Source organism: Diadema antillarum, unplaced genomic scaffold (assembly GCF_040938485.1).
Source record: "Diadema antillarum isolate AM-2024a unplaced genomic scaffold, OU_Dant_1.0 seq00000680_RagTag, whole genome shotgun sequence".
Taxonomy (NCBI): domain Eukaryota; kingdom Metazoa; phylum Echinodermata; class Echinoidea; order Diadematoida; family Diadematidae; genus Diadema; species Diadema antillarum.
This window is the reverse complement of record NW_027271585.1, coordinates 381,014-401,660: the sequence shown is the minus strand read 5'-3', so window position 1 is coordinate 401,660 and position 20,647 is coordinate 381,014. Positions and strand designations below refer to the sequence as shown.

Sequence of the window (20,647 nt, the reverse complement as noted above, 5' to 3'; positions counted from 1 at the left end):
ATCTTCAGTTCTGTGCAAGAAGTCTCATGTGATTTGTCAATGCATTGTTTGATTCGAGTATCATGGCAAATGACAAATTCAATTATCGTCACAACCACACACCTGCCGAAGCCAGACAATTGCTATTCTATGGAACTAGTGACATGTGAGGTTGCATGCATTGTAAACATAAAATTGAAGACAACATTATTATCTAATCATTTCGATGTCTTGTTACCTTCACAGAATCTAATTTGCACAACTTGCGGACTGCTGCCAACGTGATCAAACGAGAGCCCAGTGAGATGGGACCTAATCTGCATGACCTGGACGACGTCATGCTCGAGTTCGTACCCGAATCGGAAAGTGGCGACGATGCCGACATTGAGGGCGCGCTCGAGGAAAAGCCCGCCGTGGCGCAAGCAGCCCAGAAGGGAGGGAAGAGAGGGCGCAAGAGCAGCAAGGCGGCGACAACGGAAAATGGGGAGAAGCCGCCGCCGAAGAAACGCGGCCCTAAGAAAAAGAAAATGACCAAGGCGCGCATCCAGAAATTCAAACAAAGGCGGCTTAAAGCGAACGCACGCGAGAGGAATCGCATGCACGGACTGAACGACGCGCTGGATCATTTGCGTAAGGTTGTGCCCTGCTATTCGTCCACGCAAAAACTTTCGAAGATAGAAACGCTTCGACTAGCGAAGAACTACATCACGGCTCTCTCCGATATTCTCCGTACAGGCATGGTTCCCGACACCGTCACATTCGCACAAACTCTGTCACGTGGTCTGTCTCAACCAACAACAAATCTCGTTGCCGGAGCCATGCAGCTAAATCCGCGAACTCTTCTTCCAGATGATCAGACATCGCCCTACGGAGCCTGGTCGACGGGTGCCTCCATGAACAGTATGACCGACAGCTACGGCTATGATTTGTCTAATTCCGCGTCGCACAGAATCGACGAGAACTTCAACTCATCGGGTCTCCCCAATACCGGTGGAACGCCATTACAGCAGCGGTTTCTACCAACAGACGGTTACTGCGGATCCCCCCAAGAACTTTACCACCGCCAGTTCGATGCTGCAGTCTCCACCTCAAACTCGGCGTCGAATTCTAGTTTTAGTTGCCAATACCAGCAGACGTCACCACCTCCCGCTCTGACGACCACGGCCGAAAAATACGCACAGCGCCCTCTTACGTTCCCTCCGCACGAGTCTATGGGTTTTCCAGCGGGGAATTCCCTCTACACTCCCTACACGGACATAGCTGCAGTCAGTGATGTTACGAGCACCACAAGTATGTACTCTCCAGCAAGCGCTACCACTGACCACTACGGACTCAACACACTTGTCGGGGATAAGAGCTATAAAACTATTGGACTCTCTGGCTTAAACGGACCAGATATCTTTCATGGATGATCATTATATGGTGTGATTAAGGACTCCAGTAATCAGTATTTGAAACTACAAACGTAAATCCAATCTGCTGAAGTTGTCAATTCTTTGTTAATGAATCCACATTTCATGAGAGCCGACATTACTTGCAGCCATGAATTCAAAGAGGGGATTTATTTCTCTCCTCAAATCATGTGTCGTCGTCATTGCAGTTCGCCATCACTGCATAAATCAAATATTTGTATTCCACTACTTACGGAAGCCAATCATTATTACTATTATTATTATGAACGACACTGTAGGAGAAATATCGTTAAGAAAAAAAAAAATGGATTAGCATCGACGCAATTTTTGTAAATAAGAATATAATCATCATTCAGTTTTCAAATAGAGTGATTCATGAGTCCATCATCAACTCTTCCGGCCAATTTGAACAATTTACCGACGCGATTATAACTTTCATCACATCTGCATATTATTATGTAAACCTTTGCTTGTTCTTAAGAGCGTTATAAAAGCGCTTACTACTTTCTAACTTTAATGCCCAGTTGGTTGACGCGAAATAAAACGGCTCATCCTCAAAGCGTTATGCCGCATCTCACAATGCACCATACTGCCGTACCAAGTGCAATATTTTTCGCAGCTCTGGACTCTTTGTTTCCTTTCTCGTGTGCTTACCACTCTTCATAAGTGCTTGCTGTATCGCAGCAAAAATCAAACGTCTTGCCTTTCAGACAGTATAAAAACTTACTCGTGCTATGTGGAAGGTCTTCCCGTACATGTATCAGTCGCAAATCAATGATGTAATATTGCAGTCTTGTCTTAATGTGTACTTTTGTTGGCAAACACGTGTAATTATTATTTTTTCTTTTTTTCGTAGACATTTTGTAAGGATTGTATTCATTCCTCAAGGAGTTATTGAGGGGAATGTTTAATGTTACAAATTACAAAAAGAGGGAAAAGATAGTGAAAGGAAAAGAGGGAGAAAAAGACTTAAAGGGAGAGAGGGAGAGAAGGAGCGAGGGATGTCGAGAGGGTGTAGAAGTGTACCTATACTCACAAGATTGTATTTAATGATGGTGGTGCTGATGATAATAATAATGAGGATTGCATTGTTTTAGGATATCAATCCAGGCACACAACAAAAGTCTCGACATTGTCGTAGTATCGTTATCATGAAGATGATAGTGAACTATCACCATTTTGTCTTGCCACTCCTACAATATTTGCTGGAATATCGAACTTGCCATTTGACCTTTCATCGAGGTCACTGTGGAGACTGAATTATTCGAAATGGCAATTAGTTCCAATCTGAACATGTGCAGATAAAGGTCACTGCAGACCTTCTCTTGAAATGGATTTGCAACTGAGGTATTCAAAACATAGATAGGGCTTCACGACAAATGTGTTATATAAATGAACCAGGTGCAAATTTGTATGCACAGGAGAATGTGCATTCTTTTCAGCAACATTAACAAAAGCCATTCATGCAGCACTGGCATGTAAATTACCTCTTCCTGCATGGCTGCTTTCAACTGCTCTTGTTGAAGACTATGCCATGTTTTGCAAAGTCTGTGGTCGAAGAGGTCATTGCAGACTAGTACTAACTGTGAACTGGCTTATTCCTTTTCGATAATGTCAAATATAGTTGGCACGCCATATCACATAATGGTCCAAGTAGGGCGTCCTTCTATCTGTCGTCATTTTTTTTTTATTCTGTAATAATCAAGTTCAGGGGCCCGTTTCATAAAACTTGTTACCAGTGACAAGTGCCACATTTCTATGACAAATTTGCTCTCAGCCAATCAGATGCAAGGATTTCTGTAGCTTGTCACATCTATGACAACTTGTCACTGAAGACAAGTATTATGAAACGGGCCCCAGAGCACGGCATGACTTATTCTTTTTCAGTTGCTCCAGCTATTATGAAAGCCCAATTAATGATTTCATATCAATATCTTTAAGAGTGGTGGATCGTAATTTTAGAATCTGACAGCGTCTCTGAACCAAGATCCAGGAAATTATGAAATCGACGAATCGTGCTAAAAATGTTTCTTTTCAGAGATTTTCTGAGTTAGAGTTCGGTTTAGATCAATACTGATTTTCTTCAAACAAGCCAACAACAGGTGTTGGGTAAGACAAATTGGTAAGAAAATGATGAACTCGATGAGATGATCCTCTGCATTGAATGTTTTGCTGATAAAATTTTAAGTACTATGAGTTGCGAAGGCGCGAAAGAAAAACAATTTGATAGTTGATCAGAGATGACAATGAAAGGATTTGGTTTTGGTATATCAAAAATTGACAAGTGAAGAGCTTTATACCAAACGGAGTAAGCATCATCTTTAAACAGTTAAAAGTAAGTCCACCATCAAAGTAAAACTTTCCAGTGATATCTCACTTGCTACATGAGAGGAATATACGTTTGACGTTATGAATGATCCCTTTTTTTTTTTTACTGTTTTCTATATCATACCAGCTTAAATCGAAATATCTTAATTGATAAAGAATGGATTTTTTTTTTTGCAACAAACTTCTTCAAGTGAACGTTCCAAATAAGATGCTATCAAAATGGCATGGGCCTTGTGTTTAACAGGAAAGAGCTAAGAAGATCTTGAGGTCATACTAAACATTTACATTTGATATTAAATACTCTCTGTACGTTGCATTGTATAGAACGTGTAAGATCTATGTTTCATTCAATCATGTATGACACGCATTTAAAACACTTATTGAACGGTTACAGGTCAAATCAAAGTTGCGATTTAAATTCTATTCTTTTCACAAGGAACGTCCTTTGAAAGTTTTATATCATACTATAGGGCCAATTTGTTAAATACATGTTATGACCTGCCTCCTGTATGGTAGTAACAAGCCAGCTTTCCAATTGGCAATTACTGCGCTGCTCCCTATACTGACAAGTTATTTAACACAACGCGTGCTATTCTATCAACAAGTGTCTTATTGAAGTATTCATGCGTACTCTATTTTTGACAATCTTTGTCACATATATGTGAAAGTGCTGTGAGACGGGAAATCACGATAAATTATTTTTGTGAAACACAGTGAATGAGGCGTTCACTGTCAAGCAGTACACTTTTGACTGGTTTTACGAAACGACATTCCCAACTATTAAAAGACGGTGCTTGTAAAGTAACTTGTTATTCATTTGCAGTTATGTTTCTTCCTGGTTGCGTGTCTAGGTGCAAGTCGTGTGTTGTTTCTTTTTCTTCACAATATCAACTATACGTACCTAGTCAAGTTTGATTTTTTTTTTAAACTTGTTGCAGCACAAATTGTCGCCCCTGCACAAATTGTCGCCTCCTGAAACGGGCAACAATTTATGCAGAAGGCTGACAGCACAAAATTGATTGTCGCCCGCCCTCGAAGCATATTTTTGGGATAATATCATTCTTGACATAATAGGCATTGGAATACCAACACAGTCATAATCTACATGACGACATCCATACTAACCAGTCATGGTAAAAAGTAAACAAAATATGTGTATGTGTGTGAGTCTGGTGTGTTCTGGTGTTTGTGTGGAGGGATTTGTGTGAAGGCGGATGTAAACGTGAATGGGGGGTATGTGTGTGTTGAAGTGTGTGTGTGTGTGTGTGTGTGTGTGCGTTTGCGTGTGTTTGTGTTTTAGCGGGGTTAGCAACAGCTGATGGAGAGGGGTGGTTCTATGAGCAAGTGTTAAGTTTACCTTTGTGTGTGTGTGTGTGTGCGTGTGTGTGCGCGCGCGTGATGCAGTGGTGTGCGTGTGGTGGGGATTGTGTCATTTGAATGTTTCGTTCCTTCTATCTGCCACGTGCTTACGCAGACACACGATCGCTCTCACACAACACACATATACTTACGTATACAGTGCGTATCAAAAAAAAAAACGCAACAAGATTTTATTTCAAATTTGTGAAGATCATGTTAACTTTGCATCAAAGTGAGTAGCAACATCTTAAAATCACATATCTCCTCTTTCCAATGATATCTTATTTATTCATACACGGTCATGGGTGGCTTAGTAATCATTCTTTTTGGACAATGGGTCAAATTGGACTTGGGACCAAGTTTAGACACTGCAAGAATCAATGCACCAGAAATTAACATAACAAATGGAATAATGAATTCAATAATCGCAACTTACCTTTGTCTTCTTTCGGATATCTCTTTTTAACATTAAATCCCATGCCCCTCAACATGGCCACCATTCCTTTCCACATTTAGATTAGCTCTTTTCTCCATCTCACGCACAGCCCTGTGAATCATTGGGGCTTGGTGGCGTAGGGCTTCAAGCTCATCAGTGATTCTTTGTCTCAGAGTTGCAATGTCAGGTGGAGGAGCAATGGACACTTTGCTCTTGAAATAACCCCAAAGAAAAAAGTCACAAGTCACATCCGGAGATCGTGGTGGTCACTCCAAATCATGATACAAGGTAATTAAAAAAAAGTCACCCGATTTCCAAATACCTCAGCCAATCTGTTTCTTACTGCAACTATAGTCGATGGGCCCACCAAAGGCGTCTGAACACACACCTTTGTTGCACAAGAAAATTTTCCATTAATTCAGGAATCACGTCATGTTCATTTAAAATTTGTAAGTATCCATTTCCGTTCATGTTGTTTTCAAAGAAGGAGGGCCCTGTATGGGAGCAAACCGTTTCCACAAAGTCCATCCTAGACATTCAGCTTTTCTCTACGAAAATCGACGTCATAGTTAAATCATGGACCTACAACGTTGTACGTCCATGGTTAAATGCAGAAACTGAAACTTGGTCCCAAGTCCAATTTGACCCATTGTCCAAAAAGAATGATTACTCAGCCATCCATGACCGTGTAAGAATAAATAAGATATCATTAGAAAGAGGAGATATGTGGCTGTAAGATGTTGCTATTCATTCTGGTGTAAATTAAGTTAATGCAATCTTCACAAATCCGAAATTAAATCTTGTTGCGTTTTTTTTTTTTTTTTGATACGCACTGTATAACTCACGTGCACCACACCACACAGATCACTATATACACCCATACAGGCACAAAATCTCGCCCACAAACATGTGTCACCAAACACCTCAACACATAGTCCTACGTGTACATCACATACCCACATACTCACCAACACACATACCCACATTGGCCCGAATTCATGAAGGTGGTACAAATGAAACCATGGTTTAAATCATGGATAAAAACCATGGAGCGCCAAGTGTCGCACGGAATATTTCGTTACGAAATCAGTCATTTCGTCGATAAAATGATTATTTTGTAACGAAATGATAAAATTTTGTAACTATATGAACATTTCGTCCACGAAATGATAATTATGTTAACGACACGGTCATTTTGTCGACGAAATGATTAATTTTGTAACGAAATATTCCGTGTGACACTTTGCGCTCCATGGTTTTTGTCCATGGTGTAAACCATGGTTTCAATTGTACCATCTTCGTGAATTCGGGCCATTATGTGTGGGCCGACACGCAAAAACTGGTCCACATGCACAAACACAGAAGCTTGAACGCACAAGGTGATCGCCAAAATGTGTCTCGCCCATTCGCGCACAAAATATTACGTTTTTCTGACTCCTGAAAGTTAATTTACCTCTGTCTATAACCTTTGACCCTACGGTGATCTCCAGCTCACAGAGGGACATCTAGATACAAAATTTGTACCATTAAAGTGCGGGTACAAACAGCTGTATTGATCAAAAGTTATGAGCCATAATACAATACCTTGCCATAAAAACTTAACATTGGGCCCAAAAAAAATTCGTTGACCCCTGCCTTTGACCTCTGACCTTCTAATTACCTTCAACTCTCCAAGGAACATCTATCATCCAAGTTTGGTCACAAACAGACCTATATGGATCAAAAGTTGTGAGCCACGATAGAAACAATTAAGCAGTAAAAACTTAACATTTGGCCCAAAAAGCTCGTTGACCCCTATTTGTGACCTTCGACCTTATGTCACCATTCACCTTCCCAAGGGACCTCTCCTATCCTAGTTTGGTTACAAATGGACCTACAGATCAAAAGTTAAGAACCATGATAGAAACGCACAGTAAAAACATAATTACCCCTGCCTGTGAACTTTGACATTGAGGTGACCTCCATGATCGGTAAAATGTGAAACTTTGTATAACCGCCTTTCTCCCCAAGTTTGACTGAAATTGAAGCCGGCCTGTACAGGGTATGAGCAAGTTTTTGTAGCGTTACGGACAGACGACGGACGGACGGACGGACGACGGACGCGGACAGACTTCGCAGCTATAGGTGATCCCTTTCCCCCTCACTTCTAGCATGCTTCTAGTAAGCTCGGGGAAAAAAAAAACAATGAAAAAGACGCACACACATACATGGATACATATACATTATAAAATGCTACCGGTACATCCATCCATTTGTATATACATGCATACATACACGTATCAACATACATACCCTAACAAAAAAAGTCCTGTGGTACTCCCTGTGGTAACTTGTCGGTACCACACAATGTACCACACACTTGTAATGTTACCACAGGAACTGTGTGGTACTGTACCACAGGCTTGTAGGGTACTCCCTGTAGTACTTGTCAGTACCACACAATGCACCACATAAATAAATGTTACCACAGGAACTGTGTGGTACTGTTTTACAGGCTCATGTGGTACTCCCTGTGGTATTGGTCGGTACCACACAATGTACCACACAAATATATGTTAACACAGGAACTGTGTGGTACTGTGTCACAGGCTCGTGTGGTACTCTGGCATGTACCACAGGGCAGTACCACAGGACATTACCACAGGAAAGTACCACAGGACAGTACCACAAGACAGTACCACACGAATTGTCCTGTGGTATTTTAGGACGTACACTACAGGACAGTACCACAGGACAGTACCACATGAATTGTCCTGTGGTATTTTGGGACGTACCACAGGAGAGTACAACAGGAAAGTACCACAGGACAGTACCACACGACTTGTTCTGTGGTATTTTGGGACGTACCACAGGACAGTACCACACGACTTGTTCTGTGGTATTTTGGGACGTACCACAGGACAGTACCACAGGGCAGTACCACAGGAAATTACCACAGGATAGTACCACATGAAAGTACCACACAACTTGTCCTGTGGTATTTTGGGACATACCACAGGACAGTACCACAGGAAAGTACCACAGGATAGTACCACAGGACAGTACCACACGACTTGCCCTGTGGTATTTTGGGACGTACCACAGGGCAGTACCACAGGACAGTACCACAGGATAGTACCACAGGACAGTACCACACGACTTGTCCTGTGGTATTTTGGGACGTACCACAGGACAGTACCACAGGACAGTACCGCAGGATAGTACCACAGAACAGTACCACACGACTTGTTCTGTGGTATTTTGGGACGTACCACAGGACAGTACCACACGACTTGTTCTGTGGTATTTTGGGACGTACCACAGGACAGTACCACAGGGCAGTACCACAGGAAATTACCACAGGATAGTACCACATGAAAGTACCACACAACTTGTCCTGTGGTATTTTGGGACATACCACAGGACAGTACCACAGGAATTGTCCTGTGGTATTTTGGGACGTACCACAGGACAGTACCACAGGATAGTACCACACGACTTGTCCTGTGGTATTTTGGGACATACCACAGGACAGTGCCACAGGACATTACCACAGGACAGTACCACAGGATAGTACCACAGGACAGTACCACACGACTTGTCCTGTGGTATTTTGGGACGTACCACAGGGCAGTACCACAGGACAGTACCACGGGATAGTACCACAAGACAGTACCACACGATTTGTCCTGTGGTATTTTGGGACATACCACAGGACAGTACCACAGGAATTGCCCTGTGGTATTTTGGGACGTACCACAGGGCAGTACCACAGGACAGTACCACAGGATAGTACCACAGGACAGTACCACACGACTTGTCCTGTGGTATTTTGGGACGTACCACAGGACAGTACCACAGGACAGTACCGCAGGATAGTACCACAGAACAGTACCACATGATTTGTCCTGTGGTATTTTGGGACATACCACAGGACAGTACCACAGGAATTGCCCTGTGGTATTTGGGACGTACCACAGGCCAGTACCACAGGGCAGTACCACAGGACAGTACCACAGGATAGTACCACAGGACAGTACCACACGACTTATCCTGTGGTATTTTGGGACGTACCACAGGGCAGTACCACAGGACAGTACCACATGATAGTACCACAGAACAGTACCACACGATTTGTCCTGTGGTATTTTGGGACATACCACAGAACAGTACCACAGGAATTGTCCTGTGGTATTTTGGGACGTACCACAGGACAGTACCACAGAACAGTACCACAGGATAGTACCACAGAACAGTACCACACGACTTGTTCTGTGGTATTTTGGGACGTACCACAGGGCAGTACCACAGGACAGTACCACACGACTTGTCCTGTGGTATGTTGGGACGTACCACAGGACAGTACCACAGGATAGTACTACAAGACTTGTCCTGTGGTATTTTGGGACGTACCACAGGGCAGTACCACAGGACAGTACCACAGGATAGTACCACAGGACAGTACCACACGACTTGTCCTGTGGTATTTTGGGACGTACCACAGGACAGTACCACATGGCAGTACCACAGGACAGTACCACAGGATAGTACCACAGGACAGTACCACACGACTTGTCCTGTGGTATTTTGGGACGTACCACAGGACAGTACCGCAGGATAGTACCACAGAACAGTACCACACGATTTGTCCTGTGGTATTTTGGGACATACCACAGGACAGTACCACAGGACAGTACCACAGGAATTGCCGTGTGGTATTTGGGACGTACCACAGGACAGTACCACAGGGCAGTACCACAGGACAGTACCACAGGATAGTACCACAGAACAGTACCACACGACTTGTCCTGTGGTATTTTGGGACGTACCACAGGACAGTACCACAGGATAGTACTACAAGACTTCTTCTGTGGTATTTTGGGACGTACCACAGGACAGTACCACAGGACAGTACCGCAGGATAGTACCACAGAACAGTACCACACGATTTGTCCTGTGGTATTTTGGGACATACCACAGGACAGTACCACAGGACAGTACCACAGGAATTGCCCTGTGGTATTTGGGACGTACCACAGGCCAGTACCACAGGGCAGTACCACAGGACAGTACCACAGGATAGTACCACAGGACAGTACCACACGACTTATCCTGTGGTATTTTGGGACGTACCACAGGGCAGTACCACAGGACAGTACCACACGACTCGTCCTGTGGTATTTTGGGACATACCACAGAACAGTACCACAGGAATTGTCCTGTGGTATTTTGGGACGTACCACAGGACAGTACCACAGGACAGTACCACAGGATAGTACCACAGAACAGTACCACACGACTTGTTCTGTGGTATTTTGGGACGTACCACAGGGCAGTACCACAGGACAGTACCACACGACTTGTCCTGTGGTATTTTGGGACGTACCACAGGACAGTACCACAGGATAGTACTACAAGACTTGTCCTGTGGTATTTTGGGACGTACCACAGGGCAGTACCACAGGACAGTACCACACGACTTGTCCTGTGGTATTTTGGGACGTACCACAGGACAGTACCACATGGCAGTACCACAGGACAGTACCACAGGACAGTACCACACGACTTGTCCTGTGGTATTTTGGGACGTACCACAGGACAGTACCACAGGACAGTACCGCAGGATAGTACCACAGAACAGTACCACACGATTTGTCCTGTGGTATTTTGGGACATACCACAGGACAGTACCACAGGACAGTACCACAGGAATTGCCCTGTGGTATTTGGGACGTACCACAGGACAGTACCACAGGGCAGTACCACAGGACAGTACCACAGGATAGTACCACAGGACAGTACCACACGACTTGTCCTGTGGTATTTTGGGACGTACCACAGGACAGTACCACAGGATAGTACTACAAGACTTGTCCTGTGGTATTTTGGGACGTACCACAGGACAGTACCACAGAATTGCCCTGTGATATTTTGGGACGTACCACAGGACAGTACCACAGGACAGTACCACAGGAATTGCCCTGTGGTATTTGGGACGTACCACAGGCCAGTACCACAGGGCAGTACCACAGGACAGTACCACAGGATAGTACCACAGGACAGTACCACACGACTTATCCTGTGGTATTTTGGGACGTACCACAGGGCAGTACCACAGGACAGTACCACACGACTCGTCCTGTGGTATTTTGGGACATACCACAGAACAGTACCACAGGAATTGTCCTGTGGTATTTTGGGACGTACCACAGGACAGTACCACAGGACAGTACCACAGGATAGTACCACAGAACAGTACCACACGACTTGTTCTGTGGTATTTTGGGACGTACCACAGGGCAGTACCACAGGACAGTACCACACGACTTGTCCTGTGGTATTTTGGGACGTACCACAGGACAGTACCACAGGATAGTACTACAAGACTTGTCCTGTGGTATTTTGGGACGTACCACAGGGCAGTACCACAGGACAGTACCACACGACTTGTCCTGTGGTATTTTGGGACGTACCACAGGACAGTACCACATGGCAGTACCACAGGACAGTACCACAGGACAGTACCACACGACTTGTCCTGTGGTATTTTGGGACGTACCACAGGACAGTACCACAGGACAGTACCGCAGGATAGTACCACAGAACAGTACCACACGATTTGTCCTGTGGTATTTTGGGACATACCACAGGACAGTACCACAGGACAGTACCACAGGAATTGCCCTGTGGTATTTGGGACGTACCACAGGACAGTACCACAGGGCAGTACCACAGGACAGTACCACAGGATAGTACCACAGGACAGTACCACACGACTTGTCCTGTGGTATTTTGGGACGTACCACAGGACAGTACCACAGGATAGTACTACAAGACTTGTCCTGTGGTATTTTGGGACGTACCACAGGACAGTACCACAGAATTGCCCTGTGATATTTTGGGACGTACCACAGGACAGTACCACAGGGCAGTACCACAGGACAGCACCACAAGATAGTACCACAGGACAGTACCACACGACTTGTCCTGTGGTATTTTGGGACGTACCACAGGACAGTACCACAGGGTAGTACCACAGGACAGTACCACAGGATAGTACCACAGGACAGTACCACACGACTTGTCCTGTGGTATTTTGGGACGTACCACAGGGCAGTACCACAGGACAGTACTGCAGGATAATACCACAGAACAGCACCACACGATTTGTCCTGTGGTATTTTGGGACATACCACAGGACAGTACCACAGGACAGTACCACAGGAATTGCCCTGTGGTATTTTGGGACGTACCACAGGACAGTACCACAGGGCAGTACCACAGGACAGTACCACAGGATAGTACCACAGGACAGTACCACACGACTTGTCCTGTGGTATTTTGGGACGTACCACAGGGCAGTACCACAGGATAGTACCACAGAACAGTACCACACGACTTGTCCTGTGGTATTTTGGAACATACCACAGGACAGTACCACAGGAATTGTCCTGTGGTATTTTGGGACGTACCACAGGACAGTACCACAGGACAGTACCACAGGATAGTACCACAGAACAGTACCACACGACTTGTTCTGTGGTATTTTGGGACGTACCACAGGGCAGTACCACAGGACAGCACCACAAGAAAATACCACAGGATAGTACCACAGGACAGTACCACACTTGTCCTGTGGTATTTTGGGACGTACCACAGGACAGTACAACAGGAATTCCTGTGGTAATTTTCGACGTATACCGCAGGAGAGTACCACAGGAACTGTCCTGTGGTATTTTGGGACGTACCACAGGACAGTACCACAGGACATTACCACAGGACATTACCACAGGAACTGTCCTGTGGTATTTTGGGACATTACCACAGGACATTACCACAGGAACTAATCCTGTGATATTCCTGCGGTATGTGTCCCAAAATCCCACAGGAAGATCATATAGTACTGTTCCACACAAAAGTACCACACAGCAAATTAAATGCGTGATATCATACAGTCGTGCCCTGCATAGCAATACCACACATATACAATAGGAAGTACCACAGAAAAATACCAAAGGATATTCTTTTTTTTTCTTAACATTTTATACCAGAGGACTATCACATCAGGAGAATATCAAACAGCAGTACCACACAGGAGTGCCACACAGGAAAATTGTAAGGCAGAACCAACTGAAATAACAAAAATATATAAACAAAAAGCATCTATTAATATTCCTCAATTAATTGATAGATGAGTTATGCTGTGAATTATAGCAATTGATTTGCCATTACTTAACCTGTCCTATACTCCTACAGTATATATTACCTATTTAGTGAAAGTGCTGATGTAAAGCATGAGAAATTTCATAAGGACTTCTGTGGTACTCCTGTTACTCCTGTGGTACTCCTGTGGTACAAATTTTTACATAGCTCATGAATATTCATAAAAAGCACTCTAGATTTTAGAAAATACAGAAAGTATTAATGATGGGCCGTACTTTGAACTTTATGAAAGATTGTCTAATTATGTTATGTTATTCCCAATATCATAGATATTGTTATGAAAGTGTAATTTCATATATTGATAATAAAGTATAATCTAATTAGTAACCATGCCTTACTGCTTTACGGATAGACGGCCATATATATATGTACTGATAGAGTCGATGGTTACCTAGGAATAGGATATGACTATATAGATCTAGCTATTATAGGACTAGAATGGCACTTGGCCATTAGACTCTCAGAGGTTTAGGAGTAGGACAGGTTATTAAGTAGGGCCATGTTTCACCTGAAATCCATCACTCACCTATCAGGAATATGCCTTGATATGTGGCTAAAATTCTCCCATTTTTTTTTTGGATCTATCCTGTGTGGTACACTCCTGTGGTACCATGGTAATGCTGTGTGGTACTGTCCTGTGGTAATGTCCCAAAATACCACAGGACAGTTCCTGTGGTACTGTTCTGTGGTACTAGTCCTGTGGTACTGCCCCGTGGTACTGCCCTGTGGTACGTCCCAAAATACCACAGGAATTCCTGTGGTACTGTCCTGTGGTACTGTTCTGTGGTACCGGTCCTGTGGTACTTTCCTGTGGTACTGCCCTGTGGTACGTCCCAAAATACCACAGGAATTTCTGTGGTACTGTCCTGTGGTATGTCCCAAAATACCACAGGAAAATTCCTGTGGTATTGTCCTGTGGTACTTTCCTGTGGTACTGTCCTGTGGTACTTTTCTGTGGTACTGTCCTGTGGTACTTTCCTGTGGTACTGTCCTGTGGTTCCGTCCTGTGGTAATTACCACAGGAATACTACAGGACTTTTTCGTTAGGGTACACCTATATATGCTGCATACATAGGTAAATCCATTCATCCATACATACATACATACATACACATACATGCTACATACATAGGTAGGCCTACATCCATACACACATACGTACATATTAACATTCATACATCATATTACATACGTAGATACTCACACACAAACACACAAAGAACAGCCACTACTACCACCAGCACACATACCAAGGAGGTAAGAGTTCTCTCCATAGAGATATATACTACAGGGGCGGATCCAGGAATTCTGTAAAGGGGGGGGGGGGGTGACTAATATTTCTGGTGCCACTTCTGGGTTTCATTTCATTGTTTTTCTTTTTCTTTTTCTTTTTTACGAAAAATAAAGGGGGGGCCGGGGGGGGGGGGCGTGCGCCTGTTGCGCCCCCTCTGGATCCGCCACTGTACTACTATACATCTCTATGGTTCTCTCATACCTCCTTGCACATACGCACCATGCAAACACACACAAACACACACAGACACACGAACGTATGATACGTATACATACAGCCAAACAAATAAAACCACAACCACGACGCATGCACACAGATTCCACAGATACAGCTGTATTATCATACCCCAAACCAGAATAGGTCACTGCTCTAAACATACACACAGCTATGCGGACAAACATACACACGTCACATATATCCGCACTTACACACCATACACAACATATACCGTGCATGCCACCCCCTCCCAAACACACACACCGTACATCGCATTCAGTCATGCCCCCCCCTCTCCCCCCCCCCCCCCCCCCCCCCCCGTGCACCCCGTGTACCCGGGTACCCAAGCATAACATTAAACAAAGGAGCAACCGCCCCAACCACACAATAATAGTGCATCAGAGCATTGTCTTCGAGATCTGCAGCTTAAAGACAACGACCGACGACAATTTGTGCAGTTACGTTTCATCTGACCTGCACAAATTTTCGCCATTGAGGTCAACAATTGGGAACTGCACAAGGCGAGAAAATTGTGAGGGGGCGACAATTTGTGCCGTCGGCTAGCTGCTCCCCCTACATACTGATTGCATGCCGCCCCGTGCTTACTGGGGCGACAGTTTGTGCCGCGACACTTGTGCTTACGCACAGTACCGTACACGTTTGAACCATTTTCACTACCACAGTAGACCTTTGCTGCTGCGTGGTATGGCACGCTCACCTGATCAGTACAGCGCACGCGTTCCCCACAATGTATACCCACCGCACCGTCGACTTTTTACTTGCGTACAAATTGAGTTGTAACCTACTAGAAGTTATACTACCAGACCTTCAACCTAATTGAATTGACAACTTTCAGCGTCATTAATGAGCAATGGCATCGTCGTCGTCGTCTACAGCAGATGTACTTGTATCCGACAGTGACTCGGGATCCGAATGCTCTCATTCTTACATTGTGTACGATGTCTCGTATCATGACGAGTCTGAAGACGGCATTTTGCTCGAGCCCGTGATCGATGTTTCAGAAATGACGGAAGCCGAACCAGACGAAGGTGCGGGAGCAGCTGTCAGAGAGGAGGGCGAGGGGAGGCTAGGAAACAGTCTTCGGTAAGTCAGATCTATTGATCTTTTGTTTGTTTGGTTGGGTTAGTTTCAGATTTCATGGGTTGCACTTCTATTTTCATAGATTTTGTCCACGGTGTGCGACCATTCAACTTGACCGTGCAAACATTACACGACGAATATCACTTCACTACCATCGCGTCTCCGCGCCGCATACACCCGCAGAGCAGAGGCCCCGATGAGCGAGCCTGCAGCTGTACATGTACACTTGTACGCCGCTGTTACGATGACTCACTTTGCTGCTTACCTGACCGCTCGCTCGCATTCGGTTGCAGCTGTTGGAATTGAATACAATGTATTTGGAACCTTGTCGGTACGAGTATCATACAAGGCAGTACAGTATGTTAACCGGCAGTTTACTGGGTTTTACCTGTAGGGTAGTATTCATCACTTTGTCAATGTTAGATTGAGCCCTCCCCTGGCTGTATTCTACATCGCAAGACGTGCTTCGCACGGCGTATGCTATGGTCTGGGATCTCTGGATTCTATGTGTACAACTACGTACAATATGTACGTACATGTATTACGTACCAAAGAGCGTAGAGCGTAGAAGTGCGCCAAGTAACTTTACACGTAAACAGGTGTGGAATGTGGGGCCGAAGGTGATTGTTATTGTCCGTTATCATTGTGAATAATGTGTATGTCATTAGGCGTTTTCACATCAGCCCGATGAAAATCCAAGCTCGAGATATTTTTTAATTTCCCAAGTGTGATGTTAGCGCGCTACAATGTACTTGTATTTCGAAACATAGGGCTGATGTGAAAACGCCTATTGTGAATATTACTGTATGTGAATGCTACTGGTTCTATGGCAAGCCAAATTCTCGCTGGTTTCGGCATCTCTGATAGTGCAAAATGATCACATTTTGAAAATTGCAAGGGTTGACAAAAATGGTCCTAAAATCATAACACATTAACGAATATTAAAGAACTTGGTGTCATTCTATTGGGAAATGAAGGGCTTTCCCAATATTGTGCAAAATAATGACATATTTGCAACAATATTGGTGAAATTAAAGATCTTAGGTGTTCCGTTCCTTCTGGGCCACTACGCACTAGGAGTGCATTCTGCCTCCCTTTCATTTTCACCATTTTTAGGGGGCAAACAGCGGTATAGCTTGGTTTGAGACCTCAAAATTCTGTTTTTAAGCATCACTTATGCCTGAAAATGAAAAAAGAAAAGAATAATGCTGAAATGCCCATTTTATAATTTGTTCCTCAAAGTTTGACTGCTATACTGTACATGTAGGCACTACCGAAACATCTCTCCCTCCCTCCCTCCCCTCCCTCTCTTTCTCTCTTTAGCCCCTGCTCTTTTGGCCTAATATACACTGTACCTTTTGTTTTTTTCGGGGGGGGGGGGGGGGGGACATGTCCTCTGGATTTTTTCCGACGATCATCCCCCAGTATTTTACAAACTTACTTATTTTATCTTCCTTTTTTAGCACTATTAATGGACCTTGTACATGTACTGTATCTGCCATGTGAATTGATGTTAAAATAATTATTACATGATTATTATTGATTTAAATTTCTCAAATATTCCACCGAAGGTGTGCATCACATCATTGATTTCTAATTCTGAAAATGCATCTTAGACTCCCTGCCCAGCGCCAGCCCCTTATACTCCACCTCTCATAAGCTTACACATTGAAGACTCCCATATTTATACATCATGTATGTCGATCCTGGATAATAGTACAGGTCATGAATATAACGAATTCACATTTTCCCTAAATTTTCTCTTTTTTATAAAAAAATACAAATATTCCACGAAAATGTGCAGCAAACCGCATAATATCGGTACAAAAAAAAAATCCCTCATGTGGGAGGAAGACATCCTGGAAGCACCTCCCCCCTTCCGCGGGCCCCAATGTCGACCTCTTCAGAGTTCATCGTGAAGACTCACAACGTGGATCAAGTGGTGACCGATACCACGATCAGCCAATCACATTGCTCCAGAATTTCTCTCTTTGATTGAAAAAAAAGATTCAAATATTCCACCAAGATGGGCACCAAGATTGTTGAATTTCTATTTAGAAAATCCAAACGCTCCAACGGGATGGATGGGGCAGTAGCGTAGACAAGTCCACAGATCAGACATGGAGGTTATGTTTTTGATATATTTATTCATTTATTTATCTATTTATCTTTTTATTTTACTATTTATTTATTCATAATATAGATTATACGCATTTAAAGAGAGACGATTTCAGTGTATTGCAGCCAAGGCGATTAATGTACGATCTCTTCGTTCAACTAAAATAAGGATAACTTGGTGACCCCAAAAGAAGAAATAAAATAAGTATTCTGCAGCTTGTTTGTAAAAAAAAAAAATAAAAAAAAAACTATATAGAATGGATGATTTCATTGACCGCCTACAATGATTCCTGTTGGTTGTTCCAGGGAAAATCATGGTATATTAGCATACATCGTTAAACAAACGAAGAGTTGAGAGAAGGTGAGAGAGAGAGAGGGCTCTGAAGCTGTGAGCACCCTCATGCATAATCAAACACCATGGTTTACTCCTCTTATTTCGTCATTACTAGTAGCTCGAAATTTTAGGGGCTACAGATTGGTAGTTAAGGGCGTTTCTTCATTTATATTTCGTTCTTCGGCAGGAAGGATGCTTCTAAATGCCGTAATGAGGTCCGAAGTATTGTACTTCTTTTACTCTGTACAAGATGCCTCTCGAAAAAAAGTACCTCTCCATATTTAGGGTCACGTTAAAAAAAAACGCCCGCTATAGCTAGCTTTGCTTCCTAAAATGGCGCTAGCACATGATGCCCGTGAGCGTACTACGAAAAATCGAGAGAGTCGACCCTCTTGGCGCACTGCACTTCTATTACTCCATGTACATAGTGTACTGCCTATCGGAGCCGAATACATGTAATATGCTGTGCATAGTACTAGGTGTTTCAAAAAAACATTTCCCACTTTTGATTCTTAATAATTCAAAAACTGTACATGTATATCAGATAACACTGTCATTGATATGAGTGATAGCTGAATAGTGTACAATTTGGTTGAAGGTCGTTTAAATATGAAAGCATAAATAAGTTTCATGAAATCCATGATTAATTTCACAGTTAGGTTCCAGACTTTGCTCTATTTTCAACCCTCTGTACAAAATTTCACTTTGCACAGGGGTCAATGGGTGTGTATGGGAGTGTGTGGTTAACACCCTGACAATGGTCCTGAACAATGAATGCTTCATTATTCATTCATGAGAAATTCCACTATCACAGCTAGTCTTTAATCAGCCTCTGGTAGTATCTGTGTAAAGTCAAACGCCTGTCGATACTGTCGTTGTATCGCGCCAGTGCTCTCCCTACTTCTGAAAAAACAAAATTACAATGAATACCTTCTGTTCTATCGTAAACGTGGTGACAGGAAGTAAAGAAAATCAATTAGAGTATAATACGCTTGTGTATATGGAGCCTTAAATAAATCTACTCTGAAACAAATCGCCCCAATGGTAAATGCTGCTGAACTCTTTACCAAAAATGATCTCTTTTTATCGAAAAAGCGAAAAGTTTGTCGGACTATTTAATTAGTAGACAGTTGTATTAAAATGAGGAACTTTAGATCATTCATGCTTATTTACTGTATATCCCAAATTCAGTGATATGTCAGAAGCAAAATTTGAAAATGATTGCCAGCTGGAATGAAATGTGGTGCTTACAAGCACTTTACCGTGCATGAATTCAGACTAGCAATGCCCAGGGCAATCCACATGAATTATTGATTAAGCATTCATGTGCCTGGGAGCGCCAGACTGACGCCTAGTCAGCAGGTGGTTCAGGCATGTCCTTTGTTCAGGGCCATTGTCAGCACACACTCACGTACACATCATTGGTTCCTGTGCGAAGTTCAATTTTTGTACAGAGGGTTAAGATTTGACCAAAATATGAAACCTTACTTCAAAATCAGTCTTAGATTTAATGAAACTGATTTATGCTTTCACATGCAAATCACCTTCGACCAAATTGTACACTATCCAGCTATTAATCATATCAATGACAGTTTTATCGAATGAATAGTTTTTGAAATATTTATGATCAAAAGTGGGAAATGTTTTTTGAAACACCTGGTATAACCACTACACAGGCACACAGTGAACATTTCTACTTAGCGTTCATGGCATGGTTACTGAGTACCAAGTACCCGTTCTATCGACTGTTACAACCTCGGACAATCTATATTTGTCGTTTCACACTTCTGATTTTAGACCCATAGTATACTAACTGCCTGGTCTGGGTCAAGTATTGACAACACATTTATCTTTACCCCGGACTGACG

General features: G+C 43.4%; 1 protein-coding gene across 1 annotated transcript; it reads left to right on the top strand.

Moving 5' to 3' along the window:
* The first annotated feature begins 269 nt into the window (after positions 1-269).
* Positions 270-1,391, top strand: LOC139737081 (uncharacterized). The gene has a single exon (XM_071647759.1). It carries the CDS (start codon positions 285-287, stop codon positions 1,389-1,391), a length of 1,107 nt encoding a protein of 368 aa, XP_071503860.1. The 5' UTR covers positions 270-284.
* Positions 1,392-20,647: the final 19,256 nt, after the last annotated feature.